Below are 18890 nucleotides of genomic sequence, written 5' to 3'. Positions count from 1 at the left end.
TTGCCATTTAGTTATACAAAGACTAAACAGAGGGGAATTGTTTAATTCAGTTATGTTTACCTCAACCTTTACAATATAACAGCTGCTGTGTACATGTGTGTCATTTCTAAGGTTGTCATGCTGAATGGAATAACTAAAGTGATCTTATGTACCCATTTAAAGGAATGTCAACTGAATACCTTTGCTGTAGCCCCCATTTAAAGGTATGTCAACTGAATACCTTTGCTGACATTCTTATCTTTTGGTGAATTACAGCCAAGACGTGTAACAGAGAGTCTTCAATTGGTATTTTGAAACTGTTGCACTGCTTAAAAATTAATATCCTTTGTCAAATAGCAATTGTTGCCAAGTAACTGATAATACTGGATCATAAAAACACTAACACTACAAAGTATGATGTGGTCTTCTCTAGAATACAAATATACAAAAATAATACATATTCATATCAAATATGGAAACAGCAGAGGGTGCACCCCCCTATCTACATCGACGGGACCTCAGTGGAGAAGGTGGAAAGCTTCAAGTTCCTTGGCGTACACATCACTGACAAACTTAAATGGACCACCCACACAGACAGTGTGGTGAAGAAGGCGCAACAGAGCCTCTTAAACCTCAGGTGACTAAAGAAATTTGGCTTCTCACCTAAAACCCTCACAAACTTTTACAGATGCACACTTGAAAGCATCCTGTCGGGTTGTCTCACTGCCTAGTACAGCAGCTTAACTGCCCGCAATCGCAAAGCTCTCCAGAGGGTGGTGCGGTCTGCCCAACGTTTTATCAGGGGCAAACTACCCGCCCTCCAGGACACTTACATCACCGATGTCACAGGAAGGCCAAAAAGATCATCAAGGACATCAACCACCCGAGCCACTGCCTGTTCACCCCGCTATCATCCAGAAGGTGAGGTCAGTACAGGCGCATCAAAGCTGGGACCGAGAGACTGAAAAACCGCTTCTATCTCAAGGCCATCAGGCTGTTAAACAGTCATCACTAGCACATTAGAGGCTGCTGCCTATAGGCATAGACTAGAAATCACTGTCACTTTAAGGAATGGAACACTAGTAATTTTAATAATGTTTACATATCGAGCATTACTCATCTCATATGTATATACTGTATTCTATACTATTATACGGTATCTTAATCACTTAATAATGTATACAAATCTTGTACAAATCTTGCTTTGCTCATCTCATATGTATAGTGGCTTGTGAAATGCCTAAAACTTTCAAGATGGAAAATATTTTTTTATTTGAAACAAACAATAAGACAAAAAACTGAACTTGAGCATGCATAACTAGTAAATACTTTGTAGAGCCACCTTTTGCAGCAATTACAGCTGCAAGTCTCTTGGGGTATGTCTCTATAAGGATGGCTTCCACTGGTGTACAGCAATCTTTAAGTCATACCACAGATTCTCAATTGGATTGAGGTCTGGACTTTGACTAGGCCATTCCAAGACATTTAAATGTTTCCCCTTAAACCACTCGAGTGTTGCTTTAGCACTATGCTTAGGGTCATTGTCCTGCTGGAAGGTGAACCTCTATCCCAGTCTCAAATCTCTGAAGACTGAAACAGGTTTCCCTCAAGAATTTCCCTGTATTTAGCGCCATCCATCATTCCTTCAAACCTGACCAGTTTCCCAGTCCCTGCCGATGAAAAACATCCCCACAGCATGATGCTGCTGCCGCCACCATGCTGCACTGTGGGGATGGTATTCCCGGGGTGATGAGAGGTGTTGGGTTTGCACCAGACATAGCATTTTTCTTGATGGCCAAAAAGCTCAATTTTAGTCTCATCTGACCAGAGTACCTTCTTCCATATGTTTTGGGGAGTCTCCCGCATGCCTTTTGGCTATCACCAAATGTGTTTGCTTATTTTTTTCTTTAAGCAATGGATTTTTTCTGGACACTCTTCTGTAAAGCCCAGCTCTGTGGACTGTACAGCTTAAAGTGGTCCAATAGACAGATATTCCAATCTCTGCTGTGGAGCTTTGCTTTCAGGGTTATCTTTGGTCTCTTTGTTGCCTCTGATTAATGCTCTCCTTGCCTAGTCCGTGAGTCTCTTGGCAGGTTTGTTGTGGTGCCATATTCTTTCAATTTTTTTAATAATGGATTTAATGGTGCTCTGTGGGATGTTCAAAGTTTCTAATATTGTTTTATAACCCAACTCTGATCTGTACTTCTCCACAACTTTGTCCCTGACCTGTTTGGTCAGACACTGAAAAACATCTATCTCAAGTCCATCAGATTGTTAAACAGCCTTCACTACCTCAGAGAGGCTGCTGCCTACATAGACTTGAAATCATTGGCCACTTTAATAAATAGATCACTCGTCACTTTAATAATGACACTTTAATAATGTTTACATATCTTGCATTACTCATCCCATATATAAATACTGTATTTTCATACCATCTATTGCATCTTGCCTATGCCGTTCGGTCATTGCTCATCCATATATTTATATGTATATATTCTTATTCCATCCCTTAGATATATGTGTATTAGGTAGTTGTTGTGGAATTGTTAGATTTCTTTTTAGATATTACTGCACTGGTGGAACTATAAGCACAAGCATTTCGCTACACTCGCAATAACATCTTCTAACCATGTGTATGTGACCAATAACATTTTATCTGATCTGAAGTGTACTCAAACTCGTACTTGTGAAAAATCTGTCCCCAGGCTTTTGTCACAGAGATCAGGAACCATTTCATGACCTGGTCCCTGGCCATAGAAGGCGTGTTCTTGGAGCACAGAAGTACGGGACGTGGTCAGCTATGGGCTTTTAATTTTTGCTATGCAGCAAGCATAGCATGTTTTCACCCAGGTTGGCAGAGCCACAGAGACAGCCGTCCTCATTCTACCCAATCCATGTCACCTTGATCCTGCCACAGCCCTGCATGTCCAGGGGCACATCACTGGTGGGGCTGCACCACAGCTGGAAGGAGTACGCCTCCGGTGGGGTGAAAAGGACAATGAGAACCCACATCAGGGGCTTGCTCACCCTCCATGACTCAAACATCCTCCCAACGCCCGAAAAGACCCCACCTCCATGTCAGCCTACCTGTCACACAAACTTCTCAGGGACTTCAGCAGGTCTTCAGTGAAGCCCTTAACAAATTCCTGCAACCTCCAGTTCTCATGGGCTGAGGTGTGGATTGATCTCTCACAGAAGCTGATTAGGACTCCCTTATCGAGCATGAGGGTCTTGGAACTGATGGGTCCACCCTCAACAAACCCCCTGCATCCTTGCTCCCTAGTACTCAGGGAGGAGACCAAACCACAGTGTCACCCTTCACGCCAGCATCTCGTCGACTCTGACAATGCCTCAGCCCAACACCTGAAGAACAATTAGATAAAAAATATGTAATGAAATGTCATTGCAACTTCTATATTGGATATCATAGCTATTCAGCTTGAGAGCTCTTTTACGTCTTCAAACAAGTTGCTGTTGGGTATTGCTATTGTGTACTTTTTGCTGTGCATTGCAAGGTGATCCAGAAGAACCATGAAACACAACCATGTGTTAACTCTGTGAACGTTCTTGAGGCAGCAGTCTGCCCCTCCAAATAGAAAGAGAGCAGAGTGACTCACTGTTGACACAATATTGAACTGTGTGCCATGGAAGGAAGTAAGATAACCTTTTGAAAATGTGTTTTTGAGGGAATGCAACCTTCTCCGATAACCAAACATAGCACTGATTGCATTGTATCTATCAAGAATTTGCTTCCAGTAAACAATTAAAGGAAAAGCCTTACAAACTGATTTAGCAAATGCCCAATTCATTTTACTTAGTGTCAATGATAGTTAAAGTTAATCACTATTGTAGTGGGGTATTAGGTCAGATGATGTATCCTGAAAGGGATAAATAGCTGCACAGTTCATGTAACTTTGACTCTTGTAATTTCTTCATTAAACATTTTGGTTGTGTTTACAGTAGATAGGAAGGAACCACAAAATAAAGAGAATGGATGTAAGCACCCTTTCAAAATGTTCACATTTTTAATAGAACTTCAACATTAACTAAAATTACAAGCATGTACAGTGAAATGCCAAATAAACTGTTAGCCTTTGAGATGTTGAACAACTATTTGGCACTTCCCCTGTAAACTGCAATGTAGCCTACCATTGATACAACTGCCTTTATGCCATGAAGTTGTGTCATCTTGACTAATGAAAGTTGTTAATTAATGGTGGATTTAGTCTGTTCCTTGAAGTCTCCCTCAGACTAAAGGTATGACAGTTGTAGAGCCAGGAAAAACATAATGGAGACAAACATTGTAGGCCTACACCCTGTCAATTTTTTTTTTTAATTCTCCCATGACTGACTTTATTTGGCTATTTTCCATAATTTGGCCTGCATTTCAACAGAATAGCCTACAATGCAGCGCACATGTCTAAGAATACAAGAGATGTGAAGTGGTGTTGTCCAATACTGTTAATAAAGGCTATAGTTGTTGTATTTTTCAATAAAATAGGGCCCATCTTTATTACTACCGGTACAGTATACATCATATGACTTACATGGGTATAAACAAAATACATTGACACAATGGAAAACAATTCAACAAAGACCTTTGCAAATTTACAATAGTTGGCTGCATGACAAATATAAACTGCCTACAACCATACACCACCCAGTGGGCATACAACATGATAAAGACGTATTTTGAGAGTTGAAATCTGGTCGGGACGTCTTATATCCAGATCACAACCAGATTAACACATATTTTTCATGACGTCTTTTTGATGTAAGCATCGAGGAAAAAGCAAAAAAAAAAATCCTTGTCAGAAGGTTCGCAACATACCTCAACTTGCACCTCTTCATTTGTGGGATTGGTCGGAGGAGGCGTGGCAACACACACACACACACCAACTTTGCAGGTCCATTCAAAGACAGAATGTTTCTTGTGCCCGTGGATGCGCATCGCAAGTTAGTGTCTGCAGCTCGAGTCCCAAGAAACTACCTCAGCGGACCAAAGTGGGTTCATGCTAAACTCATTTCTCAGACTGGTCATGTGTACTACACTGTCCAGAATGCAGAGGACGTCATCTGGAAAAGGCACACAGATCAGTTACAGTTGAGTAAAGCAACACCAAAAGAACCACCAGTAAGAGGTTCAGAACTATTACCGGGTGACACCCTGACCCAGCAGGGTCACCTAGTGGCTCAAAGTTCCTTCTCACGACTGTTGCTCCTAATGGTGACAATTTAAGTAGGAGGTGAGGAGATATGGTGTATTGGGTATGTGTTGAGGTGTCATGTTATAGATAAATGGTTGAACTGAATTAAAATCCACGGCCAGACTATTCAATTCTTCCAGGACCTATCTGCAAAGCTGAGAAAAAGACGCATTGGATTACATCCCGATCAGACAGTCACTGGAGGAAAAAGGGATTAAACCTCAGCTCCGCTTCCCAGCAGTGCTGTGGGTATGGAAGGGAAGGTAAAGGATGGAATTCACAAGCACCGACGAAGCCCAAATCAAGCTGCAAGAAACCTTTCCAGTTCAACAAGGAGAGTCCCATTTACTGAGAAGAGAATGAAGCGGGGAAAAAGCGATGAGCACAATGTAGGCTAGATACAATGATGCCTAAAACCAGTTTATCATAAATTGAGACAATATTAATTCCCCCTCCCCCCAAAACAATCTACACTAGACTTTCCCAAGTAACTGTTCTGCTCGGTGAATTAATGATAGAAGTATCCGAAGCCAATGGGCTACATGGACACTGAAGACAATTCAAATGGGATGATATAGCATGCATGTCAATAACTTCTATATGTGTGTCCGTGTGTGTGTGTGCGTGTGTGTGTGTGAATGTGTGTCTGAGAGGAAGAGAGAGTGGGAAAATATGGGCGGTTGGGACAATCTTGGCTTGGGTGGGTAAGGGTGGGAAAGGATGGCCAAGAATGAGAAATAAGGCCAAGCTTGGCTTGGGTGGACAAGGATGGGAGGTTGAGGGAAGCTTGGCTTGGCTGGTGTAAAGGGGAGAGAAACTGGGGTGGTAGAGAGGGATACGTTTGGCTTGGGAAAGAGAGAAGGATTTAACTATTCTAATGTACAATGTAATTTTATTTCCATTTGCTACCTGCAAACCTGCTGACACATTCAACAGTAAGTGTTCCCCAAAACAAAAACAAACGCAACTCAGAACCTTTGACATTGGACAGGAAGTTATTGCCAGAAACTAAAAGAGCCCAAACCAGAAATGGCAAGCTGGCGAGATTGTGTCAAAGACAGGACCCTTGACCTACACTGTGAATGTAGGCCCCAACATGATCTGGCGCACAAATGTAGACCAATTACTGAATGCAACAGCTCAAGGAGTCACAGCACAGGATGAAGCTGCTGATGGCTTTATCTCATCGGGACTCGGGTGAGTTCGTCCCTGCAACAACAGAGGTCTTACCTGTTACTGATGAAACTGAACCTCAAGAGACTGTTAAAACCAGCTATACTGGCATCTTGACTGGCATGAACAGTACTACTAATATTGTATTGGTCACATAAACATGGTTAGCAGATGTTAATGCAAGTGTAGCGAAATGCTTGTGCTTCTAAGGCACTGCATCTGATCCTGAGTTTTTCCTTGTGATGGCATCCTCCTTGTTGCTGATGATAGCCATGATATCCTCTGCCTTGACCTTTTTCTTCATGCGGCGTAGAGTCTGGACCAGTGTCTCAGAGGCTGTGGTCATCCCCTCCTTCTCCACCCAGGCCCTCAGTAGGCTGGAGCATTGCTCCTGGGAGTCATTGGGAAAGTTCAGCTGGTGGGATTCTATGTCGGTATGTGTCATCCCACTGCCCTCGGCCAACTGTTTCATGTCCTTCCACCCCAAGGTCTTAGCGATGTCTGGGAGGTGTGGCCTGAGATCAACACCTGAAACCAACCAAAGAAGAAATAGGGATTATGGGTAATTCTTAGTTGGAAATAACATACAGTATCTCACAAAAGTGAGTACACCCCTCACATTTTTCTAAATATTTGAGTATATCTTTTCATATGACAACACTGACGAAATGACACTTTGCTACAATGTAAAGTAGTGAGTGTACAGCTTGTATAACAGTGTCAATTTGCTGTCCCCTCAAAATAACAAAACACACAGCCATTAATGTCTAAACCGCTGACAACAAAAGTGAGTACACCCCTAAGTGAAAATATCCAAATTGAGCCCAAAGTGTCAATATTTTGTGTGGCCACCATCATTTTCCAGCACTGCTGGGCATGGAGTTCACCAGAGCTTCACAGGTTGCCACTGGAGTCCTCTTCCACTCCTCCATGATGACATCACGGAGCTGGTGGATGTTAGTGACCTTGCACTCCTCCACCTTCCGTTTGAGGATGCCCCACAGATGCTCAATAGGGTTTAGGTCTGGAGACATGCTTGGCCAGTCCATCACCTTTACCCTCAGCTTCTTTAGCAAGGCAGTGGTCGTCTTGGAGGTGTGTTTGGGGTCGTTATCATGTTGGAATACTGCCCTGCGGCCCCGTCTCCGAAGAGAGGGGATCATGCTCTGCTTCAGTATGTCACAGTACATGTTGGCATTCATGGTTCCCTCAATGAACTGTAGCTCCCCAGTGCCGGCAGCACTCATGCAGCCCCAGACCATGACACTCCCACCACCATGCTTGACTGTAGGCAAGTCACACTTGTCTTTGTACTCCTCACCTGGTTGTCGTCACACCATCTGAACCATCTGAACCAAATAAGTTTATTGGTCTCATCAGACCACAGGACATGGTTCCAGTAACCTATGTCCTTAGTCTGCTTGTCTTCAGCAAACTGTTTGCGGGCTTTCTTGTGCATCATCTTTAGAAGAGGCTTCCTTCTGGGACGACAGCCATGCAGACCAATTTGATGCAGTGTGCGGCGTATGGTCTGAGCACTGACAGGCTGACCCCCCACCCCTTCAACCTCTGCAGCAATGCTGGCAGCACTCATACGTCTATTTCCCAAAGACAACCTCTGGATATGACGCTGAGCACGTGCACTCAACTTCTTTGGTCGACCATGGCGAGGCCTGTTCTGAGTGGAACCTGTCCTGTTAAACCGCTGTATGGTCTTGGCCACCGTGCTGCAGCTCAGTTTCAGGGTCTTGGCAATCTTCTTATAGCCAAGGCCATCTTTATGTAGAGCAACAATTCTTTTTTTCAGATCCTCAGAGAGTTCTTTGCCATGAGGTGCCATGTGGAACTTCCAGTGACCAGTCAGTATGAGGGAGTGTGAGAGCGATGACACCAAATTTAACACACCTGCTCCCCATTCACACCTGAGACCTTGTGACACTAACGAGGCACATGACACCGGGGAAGGAAAATGGCTAATTGGGCCCAATTTGGACATTTTCACTTAGGGGTGTACTCACTTTGTTGCCAGAGGTTTAGATATTAATGGCTGTGTGTTGAGTTATTTTGAGGGGACAGCAAATTTACACTGTTATACAAGCTGTACACTCACTATTTTACATTGTAGCAAAGTGTCATTTCTTCAGTGTTGTCACATGAAAAGATATACTCAAATATTTACAAAAATGTGAGGGGTGTACTCACTTTTGTGAGATACTGTACATAAGGTTCATATTAGCACGCATGGCACACATCAGTAGTAACATTGATGATGTTCTTACCTCTCAGTGGCTGCATTTCCTGCAAAAAAATAAATACATGTAAAACACATTCATCATTGATATTTAACTCACAAATTATAATAGGTGACATGATATGTAACAGTGATGTAGCACTAGAGATGCATGTCTGTGTTTTAAGCGGTGGCTGTAGTCAGGGACAGAGTGGAGTACTGTGACACTTTCAAGAAGCTGGTGTTTGGAGGATATATTGGCACGGGTGTTGTTAGGCCCAAGACGAAGTCCACAATATATAGTCCCTACACAAATATAGGGTTACTACCCAAGCCGGCTGGTCGTTTGTTTCAAATGTTCCATTGCCATACTGGCTGGCAACATTCTTTTCACTTGCTTGCTTGCTAGCTAGCCAACTACGGTTAATTTACAGTCACGACAAACAGTGCAGACAGCTGCATTTGCATTTATTTAAGCTGTTTTCTATGAGGATACATCCATGAGTTAACGAGGCACGATTTCGCCTGGCATAGAAAATGTGCTCTCATTAGGACAATGTTGTTCAGAGGAGCTAGCCAACGACACAGCTAACACAATCACTTCAAACTGAAGCTGGGAAGACTGCAAACTAGCTGCACTTCGTTTCGTTTGACCTTTTTTCAATTTATATTTCTTTGTATATATCCATAAAAATGTCAGATGGAACAGAGTAAATAGGCATTTTAATGTCATAGATTTAGCCGGTGATAACTTGTGGAATAGACACCGACTGGAATGTGCTTTTAACCATTCAGGTTCAGACCCACCCCTTGTATAAATTGAAGATATTTACCTCTAAACTCCGGTTGGGCAGTTCTGTCAAACCACCATTTGGCCCTAACAAAGGAAATTGGAGACATGTCAATGCTATTTCAAGGACGACTCAAAACCAGATACTTTTGGAAAGGGAGCTTTTCAACAAGCCAGACTTCTGTGCTCTTCAAACACCTTACTAGCAAAATTAGAGAAGAACCTCTTCTGCCCCCTTTTGGTGATTTAGCATAGCCTACAACTGGCAGAATGACCAACACTTACCAAAACAATATTTATTATTTTTCCACAGGCAAAAGATCACAATCAAAGCGACAAGAAGAACAGTAGTCAGGACCAATACTGCTGCCAAATTGCTTCCTGCAAGAAAGGAAAATAAAAGCCCAATGTTTAGATAAAAAACAACCTTATAACATTCATACTGTAAGTGAAAGCACATCTTCCAAATCATTGTAATGCATTGAAATGTTATGGTTTTGCTCAATTCCCAAACCTTGTTCTTTGAAGGCATTGCATATGGTGTTGTTGGTGGCGGTACAGGCTACCTTGATGCCCTCTTCCCTGCATCTTCAAGAGAAATGAAAAGATTTGATGATAGCACTTTACTGTAGGTGCCCTAACTTTACTGTAGGTGCCCTAATTCATGCATTCTTTATCATGTCTATCTTAATCCTGGTCTTGGGGACCCAAAGGGGTGCACATTTTTGTTTTTGCCTTAATACTACAGCTGATTAAAATGATCAACTCTGCATCAAGCTTTAATGATTTGAATCAGGTGTGTAGTGCCTAGGCAAAAACAAACATTTGCACCTCTTTGGGTCCCCAGGACCTGGATTAAGAAACACTGATATAACACATTACAATATTTACATTTACATGACATATTACATATTTGTCATATGTCATACATTTTAAACAGTTATGAGTAACGGCATAATATTATAAAAAACTTTTTGGCCAAGGAGGTCTTAATCAGGCAATTTGACATCAAATTAAGATGTTTGGTGCAGTATTTCTCAAATGAAAACATTTGCTAGTTGTAGGTCGTTGAATGACAACACTTCATTAAAGAATCCCTACTGTTGACCAATCACGCGTAGACCGTGGCAACCAAACTTCGACTAAGCTCAAATGTCCCTGTTTCGACTGGGAAGTATACTTTAAACTTTATAGACAACTGTTCATCCTGTTGTCATATGGTCTAATGTCAACTGTTAATAACAACGGCTATTACACAGTCTGCCTAACAACTTATGTCATATGTTATTACAAGCTACATAAGTGTCTACACTCCAGATGTTATGACCATGCGTTATATCATTTACCAAACTCTGTGTCACATTATTACATTGAATGGAATGATGGGTGTCATAAACATGTCATATGCCATTAGAGAGTGTGCACAAACAACTTAAAAATGGAATCCTCAGTAGTGGAAACAGCGCCACTGTCTGCCCCACCGCCAATGTTATTGTTTTTGTTTAGTCGACAAAGCAGAGTTGAGAAGGTACATGATAAAAAAAACGGTACATTTCTGATGTTTTATCGCACGTGCAATGATGTCCAAAGGAAACAAAATCTGTAACTTCTTTGTTGTTGTTTAGTCGCAAAAGGACATGGCAGTTTCACCATTAAAGATTCCAGCGTTAAGTAAAGTGATATTAATTTGAGGTGTTATAAAACAGTAATGAATGCCTTAATACCACAGAGTTGAGAGTATCACAAAACCATTTAGGATCGCCAAGAAACGTGTATATTGGAGCACTTAGGATTTTTTTATTTAGACAAGACAAACTACTGAGTTGTACAAATTGGACCATATCCAGATTTTAAAAAACATTATTATAATAACAACAACTTGCCAAAAAGCACAACAATTTTGAAACTAAATCAAAGCAAATATTATTCTATAACAAAATCACAGAAGGAATTGTGAAAGCTGTGGAGAAAGGAAGATGTGCAGGCTACAGTAACAATGTACAGTATATTATGAAAAAATAAAGCAAATAGTAACACAATAAAATAACAATAACAAGGCTATACACAAGGAGTACCAGTACCGAGTCAATGTGCAGGAGTACTAGGTAATTGAGGTAATATGTACATGTAGGTAGGGGTAAAAGTAAATTGGCCATCAGGATATATAATAAACAGAGGAGCAGCAGTGTAAGTGAAGTGTGCCTATGTGTGAGTGTGGCATGAATATGCATTTGTGTGTGTTTTTTGTGTGTGTGAGCGTATGTAGTGTGTGTGTGTGTGCGTGTGTGTGTTGGAGTGTCAGTGTAGTGTGAAATCAAATCAAATCAAATTTGATTGGTCACAAACAGTACACATGTTTAGCAGATGTTATTGCGGGTGTAGCGGAATGCTTGTGTTTCTAGCTCTAAGAGTGCAGTAATATCTAACAAGTAATATCAAAACATTTCACAACAATACACACAATAAACACAAATCCAAAGTAAAGGAATGGAATTAAGAATATATACATTTTTGGACGAGCAATGTCGGAGTGTCAGCCACAAAGATACAGTAGAATAGAATACAGTATATACATATGAGATGAGTAATGCAAAATATGTAAACATTATTTAAAGTGACCAGTGTTCCCTTATTAAACTGGCCAGTGATTTCAAGTCTATGTATATAGGGCAGCAGCCTCTAAGGTACCTACTGATGGCTATTGGCCTTGAGATAGAAGCTGTTTCTCAGTCTCTCGGTCACAGCTTTGATGCACCTGTACTGACCTCGCCTTCTGGATGATAGCGGGATGAACAGGCAGTGGCTCGGGTGGTTGTTGTCCTTGATGATCTTTTTGGCCATCCTGTGACATCAGGTGCTGTAGGTGTCCTGGAGGGCAGGTAGTTTGTCCCCAGTGACGTGTTGGGCAGACCTCACCACCCTCGAGAGCCCTGCAGAATGCGAGCGGTGCAGTTGACATACCAGGCGGTGATACAGCCCGACAGGATACTCTCAATCGGTCTATGGTGTCAGGTAAGGTAGAGGTGATATGATCCTTGACTAGTCTCTCAAAGCACTTCATGATGGCATGCATGAGTGCTGTGGGGCGATAGTAATTGAGTTCCTTTACCTTTGCATTTTTGGGTACAGGAACAATGGTGGACATCTTGGAGCATGCGGGGACAGCAAACTGGGATAGGGAGAGATTGAATATGTCCGTAAACACTCCAGCCAGCTGGTCTGTGCATGCTCTGAGGATGCGGTTAGGGATGCCGTCTGGGCCGGCAGCCTTGCGAGAGTTAACACGCTTAAATGTCTTACTCACGTCGGCCACGGAGAAGGAGAGCACACAGTCCTTGGTAGCAGACCACGTCGGTGGCACTGTGTTATTCTCAAAGCGGGCAAAGAAGGTGTTTAGCTTGTTCGAACACAACACCATCGGTGACCACGACGTGGCTGGTTTTCCCTTTGTAGTCTGTGATTGTGGCAGTGTCTACAGACATAAGACTCATGTCTGAGCCGTTGAATTGCGAATCCACTTTGTCTCTATACTGACATTTTGCCTGTTTGATTGCCTTACGGAGGGAATAACTACACTGTTTATAGTCGGCAATATTCTCAGTAACTTTGCCATGGTTAAATGCGGTGGTTCGTGCTTCCAGTTTTGCGTGAATGCTGCCATCTATCCACGGTTTCTGGTTTGAGTAGGTTTTAATAGTCACAGTGGGTACAACATCTCCAATACACTTCCTGATAAACTCAGTCACCATATCAGTGTATTCATCAATGTTATTCTCGGAGGCTACACGGAACATATACCAGTCCGCGTGATCAAGACAATCTTGAAGCGTGGATTCGGATTGGTCAGACCAGCATTGAATAGTCCTTAGCACGGGTATGTCCTGTTTCAGTTTCTGGCAATATGAAGGGAGGAGCAAAATGGAGTCGTGATCAGATTTGCCGAAGGAAGGGTGGGTGAGGGCCGTGTAGGCATCACGCAAGTTGGAGTAGCAGTGGACGAGTGTTTTAGCAGCGCGAGTACTACATTCAATGTGTTGATAGAACTTCGGTAGCGTTTTCCTCAAATTTGCTTTGTTAAAATCCCCAGCTATAATAAATGCAGCCTCAGGATCTGTGGTTTCCAGTTTGCATAAAGTCCAGTGTAGTTCTTTGAGGGCCGTCATGGTATCGGCTTGAGGGGGAATGTGAACTTCTCATCCTTTCCTTTCCTCTCTACTGGCTGTGGTTAATCTCTACCACACATGTGAACTCCTCCTTTTCATTCATAGATTCCTTTCCACCCTTCCTTGCTCCTTTTCCTTTCTTCCTTTTCTAGCTCCCTTTCCTTCTTCCATTCCTTTCTATTGGACATGATTAATCCCTACCACATTCATGTGAACTCCTCATTTTCTTTCTTAGATTCCTTTCCTCACTCCCTTTCCTCATTTCCTATCTCTGTTTCTTTCTCTCCTTTTCTATATTCCTTTCCTCTTTTCCTCAATTCCTTTCCTCATTTTCAGCTTTCTTTCCTTCCCTACCTCCCTACCACCCTTTCCTCTCCTCTTTTTGCAAATGCGTAACATATTCTATGTTTTGCAAATTTGTAACATATTTACATTTACATTACATTTAAGTCATTTAGCAGACGCTCTTATCCAGAGCGACTTACAAATTGGTGGATTCACCTTATGATATCCAGTGGAACAACATATAATAGGAATTGTAATTTATAACATATCATACGAAATGGGTATTGGACATCCACAAATTAATAAAATACCATGTAAAACATAACATATTGTACTAAATTGAGTGTCTAGGATTTACTTACAGAATAATATGAAATGCTTTGAGACCAGGTTGTCCAGAGAGCTATATGTTGCAATTACTTAGAGCGCTAGCCATTTATGTCATTGTGTCACATCCTGACCAGTATAAGGGGTTATTGGTTATTGTAGTTTGGTCAGGACGTGGCAGGGGGTATTTGTTTTATGTGGTTCGGGGTTTAATGGGATATGTATTTATGTAAGAGGGGTGTTTGATTTATGTGTTCCAGGGTTTTTGGGTAATGTTCTTGTTTTGTATTTCTATGTTTTTCTATGTTGTGTATTTCTTTGTTGGCCTGGTATGGCTCTCAATCAGGAACAGCTGTACATCGTTGTTGCTGATTGAGAGTCATACCCTGTTTTCACCTGTCCCTTCGTGGGAAGTTGTTGTTGTACTGCTGTGTGTTAGCCTGCAACACTGTTCGTTCGATCGTTTTCTTGTTTTGTTTGTTACATGTTCAAATAAAAGTTAAGATGAGCACTCAACCCGCTGCGCCTTTGTCCGTTACGTACGACGGCCGTTACACATTGTTACAGTTGCCTGCACAACTTCCTTTTTTCAGAGCTGTCACAAATCATGTTCTGCCCCAGAGCAGTTTGTTTCATTTGTTGTAAAAAAAATAATAAAAAATAATAATAAAAAAAAAATATATATATATATATATATATATATATATATATAAAAATCCTAACTACGTATGTATCCATGTTTCTTGGAGATCCTGAATGGTTTTGTGATAGTATAAGCACCTTCATAACTGTTTTATAACACCTCAAATTAATGTCACTTTACTTAAGGTGTCTGTGCACACTCTAATAATGGCATGGTTATGACATCCATCATTCCGTTCACCGTAATAATGTGACACAGAGTTTGGTAAATGATATGGGTCTTTCTATAAACTAGGGTACCAGTGAGGATTTCCTAAACTGGACAACTTCCTACACTTCCAAATGTGTTCATGTCATTACATTAAGATATAAGGAGGGATCATAGCTATATTCAATCAAATTCACAAGTTGATTTAAAACCTATGTTTAATCCTTTATCATGGTTGGTGTCTTGATGGATTTGTCCAAAATCGGGTGACACTTTTCTGTCCTTGCATTTATGGTAATGTAAGCCGTCGCTATATCATATATTTTGTCACTTTCTCATGATAAAAACAGCAATGGTGAGTTTCAAATTGTGAGCTTAATGCTACTGCTATTCATAGATTTCTTATGTGTGCCTGCGTCGGCCACAACAATCCCCATGCATGCATCCATTTAGTCAGGCAATGTCCACATTATTCTCACATATTTAAGAATCTAATAATAATTAACAAGGCTTAAAATAATCGCTATTTTTAAAGTGGTAATGGCCTACTTTAAAAAAATAAAAATCTTTTTGCATGCTTTTTTTTTTGGGGGGGGGCATATATTAGGCCATATATAAATTAAACAATTGTACAACATTGAGGTCGTTGAAAATTACAAGTAAGCACCTGAAAGTCCTTGAATTTGACTTGCCAATGTATGAACCCTGCTTAAATGATGTATAGAGCTAGGCCTATGTGGTTGTATAGGTGGAGTTATGGGGCAATTTGCATATATTCACTTTTATTCCTCTAAGTACATGTGGAACTGCATGAAAATCTAATTTATTTTTGTTTCAACCATTTAGAAATGTGGATCACAATGTCACACATCGGCCCCATTATTTATAGAAAGCCCCATATAAAGTCCAGTTACAACATATGGTATGTAGACACTTATGTAGCATGTAATAACATATGACATAAATTGTCATGCAGTGTAATAGTAGTTGTTATTAACAGTTGACATTAGAGCATATGACAACAGGATGAACAGTCATCTATAACACCAATTATAACTAGTTTTATAACATCTTATGCCATTACTCATAACTATCCTGAACAAAAATACAAACGCAACATGCAACAATTTCAAAGATTTGACTGAGTAACAGTTCATATAAGGATATCAGTCTACTGAAATGAATTAATGAGGCCATAATCTATGGTTTTCACATGCCTGGGAATACAGATACGCATCTGTTGGTCACAGATACCTTAAAAAAAGGCAGGGGCGTGAATCAGAAAATCAGTCAGTATCTGGTGTGACCACCATTTGCTTCATGCAGCGCGACACATCTCCTTCGCATAGAGTTGATCAGGCTGTTGATTGTGGTCTGTGGAATGTTGTCCCACTCATATTCAATGGCTGTGAGAAGTTGTTGGATATTGGTGGGAACTGGAACATGGTGTCGTACACGTCGACCCAGAGCATCCCAAACATGATCAATTGGTGACATGTCTGGTGAGTATGCAGTCCATGGAAGAATTGGGACATTTTCAGCTTCCCGGAATTGTGCACAGATCCTTCCGACATAGGGCCGTGCATTATCATGCTAAAACATGAGGTGATGGCGGCGGATGAATGGCACGACAATGGGCCTCAGGTTCTCGTCACGGTATCTCTGTGCATTCAAATTGTCATCAATAAAATGCAATTGTGTTCATTGTCGTAGCTTATGCCTGCCCATACCATAACCCAACCGCCACCATGGGGAACTTTGTTGACATCAGCAAACAGCTCGCCAACATTACGCCATACACGTAGTCTGCAGTTGTGAGGCCTGTTGGGCATACTGTGAAATTCTCTATAACAACGTTATGGTAGAGAAATTAACATTCAATTCTCTGGCAACAGTCCTGGTGGACGTTCCTGCAGTCAGCCAATTGCATACTCCCCCAATACTTGAGACATCTATGGCATTGTGTTGTGAGCCATAACTGCACATTTTAGAGTTGCCTTTTATTGTCCCCAGCACAAGGTGCACCTGTGTAATGATCATGCTGTTCAATCAGCTTCTTCATATGCCACACCTGTCAGGTGGATGGATTAGTTTGGCGAAGGAGAAATGCCCAACAGGGATGTAAACACATTTGTGCACAAAAATCAGAGAAATAAGCTTTTTGTGCATATGGAACATTTTTGGGATCTTCTATTTCAGCTCACTAAATATGGGACCAACACTTTACATGTTGCGTTTATGTTTTTGTTCAGTGTATTTAAAACTACTTATGACAGCTTATATGTTTATGTAGCTGTTATAAAGACTTCATGATGAATGCATGAATAAGGACACCTACAGTAAAATGTTACCGATTTAACAACGTGTCTTTAACCTTTAGAAAACTATAAACCAATATATTTTGATAGTTATTTGGTTAAAGTATCTTGAACTTACGTGGTACATGGGTAGCAGGCCCTGCAGTGCTCCTTCCCCTTGTTACAGTAGTGGCCCTGCTGGCATCGACATACTGAGTCCTTGAAGATGGTGCATCTGTCCTCCACCTCCAGATTGGCTACGAAGGACAAACACCACAGTGGCAGTACATTGGCAAGGTTGGGTTACTGATGTAACCTTGTTTCTCTGAGTAGTGTAACGGGTTGCCAAATGACCTATGGGAACTACTTCACATGATGTGATTGATATGCTTAATATCAAAGATGTTTACAGTCACGCCACACCCTTAGTGTACCCACGTGACCTCACTCCACACCCTTAGTGTACCCACGTGACCTGTCACTATAAAAGGCGGTATGGCGTGACATACTGTCTATTACTTAGATCCTCAGCCCGGGGCCTCCAGCGACGCCTCTCAGCCTGGGGCCTCCAGCAACGCCTCTCAGCCCGGGGCCTCCAGCGATGCCGCGCACCCCAGAGTCTTCTGAACGGGAGCTACGCCCAGAGCCAGAGCCACCTCCGTAGTGGGAGGATTGGGAAGGGGGGGGGGTGTAGCACAGGGACCGTCACCCTCCCTTCCCTCCCTTTAGGTTTGGGGTTGTTTTGTGTTTTTTTTTTTGAGGTGCAGTCGGGGTCTGCACCGTCGGGGGGGGGGGGGTACTGTCATGTCCTGACCAGTAAAGGGGTCTTTTGTCAATGTAGTATGGTCAGGGCGTGGCAGGAGGTGTTTGTTTTGTGTGTCTAGGGGATTTCGGTTCTAGTTTTCATTTTCTATGTTTAGTTTTCCAGGTTTGGCCGAGTGTGGTTTCCAATCAGAGGCAGGTGTCTTTCGTTGCCTCTGATTGGAAGCCATACTTAGGCAGCGTGTTTTGCTTTGGGTATGTGGGTGGTTATTTTCCGTTATAGTCTGTGAACCTTACGGAACTGTTTGCTGGCGTTTGTTTTTTCTTTGATTAAGTGTTCTATTTAAATAAACAGGTAAGAATGAGCACTATACTCGCTGCGCCTTGGTCTGTCCTTAACGACGCTTGTGACAAAGAGTTAAAAAAAAAAGCTAACTAGCCAACTTTGAACCTCTGATCATACCCTAGGGGTTTCAAAATCATCTGGTGAGGCGACCTAGTAAATGTGGTTGTTTGAGGCCGGGAGAGAGCCCAGGAGAGAGCACCAGCGGTGTTTGGAGTTGATAAGGATGTCATCTTAGCCGAGTGAAGCTAATTCCGGTTTCTCTGGCAATGTTCAAAGTCCAGATTCCGGGGATGATATGCTATCTCTGGTTGGCTCGAGGTTTTTCAGAGTGTGAATCGGATGACATCAGTCCAGGGCAGCCTGAAGCCCCGGCATTGGATTCGGAGGGGGAGAGTGAACCATTGGGGGTTAACCTCTTGACGGTCGCCTAGGATAGGGGGCGCTACAGCGATTTTGAAAAAAATTGTGCCCATTTTAA

General features: G+C 41.9%; 1 protein-coding gene across 1 annotated transcript in view; it reads right to left on the bottom strand.

Annotated features, from left to right (window-relative positions):
- Nucleotides 1–3988: 3988 nt before the first annotated feature.
- Nucleotides 3989–18890, bottom strand: part of tnr6 (Tumor necrosis factor receptor superfamily member 6) — a 34940-nt gene continuing 20038 nt past the window's right edge. Inside the window, 6 exon segments of the mRNA NM_001173649.1 lie at nucleotides 3989–6890; nucleotides 8642–8660; nucleotides 9426–9469; nucleotides 9668–9763; nucleotides 9897–9970; nucleotides 17444–17561. Coding sequence (NP_001167120.1) covers nucleotides 6568–6890; nucleotides 8642–8660; nucleotides 9426–9469; nucleotides 9668–9763; nucleotides 9897–9970; nucleotides 17444–17561 — 674 coding nt within the window. The 3' untranslated portion in view covers nucleotides 3989–6567.

This window comes from Salmo salar, chromosome ssa01, assembly GCF_905237065.1.
Source record: "Salmo salar chromosome ssa01, Ssal_v3.1, whole genome shotgun sequence".
Lineage (NCBI taxonomy): Eukaryota > Metazoa > Chordata > Actinopteri > Salmoniformes > Salmonidae > Salmo > Salmo salar.
This window is presented reverse-complemented; position numbering and strand designations above follow the sequence as displayed.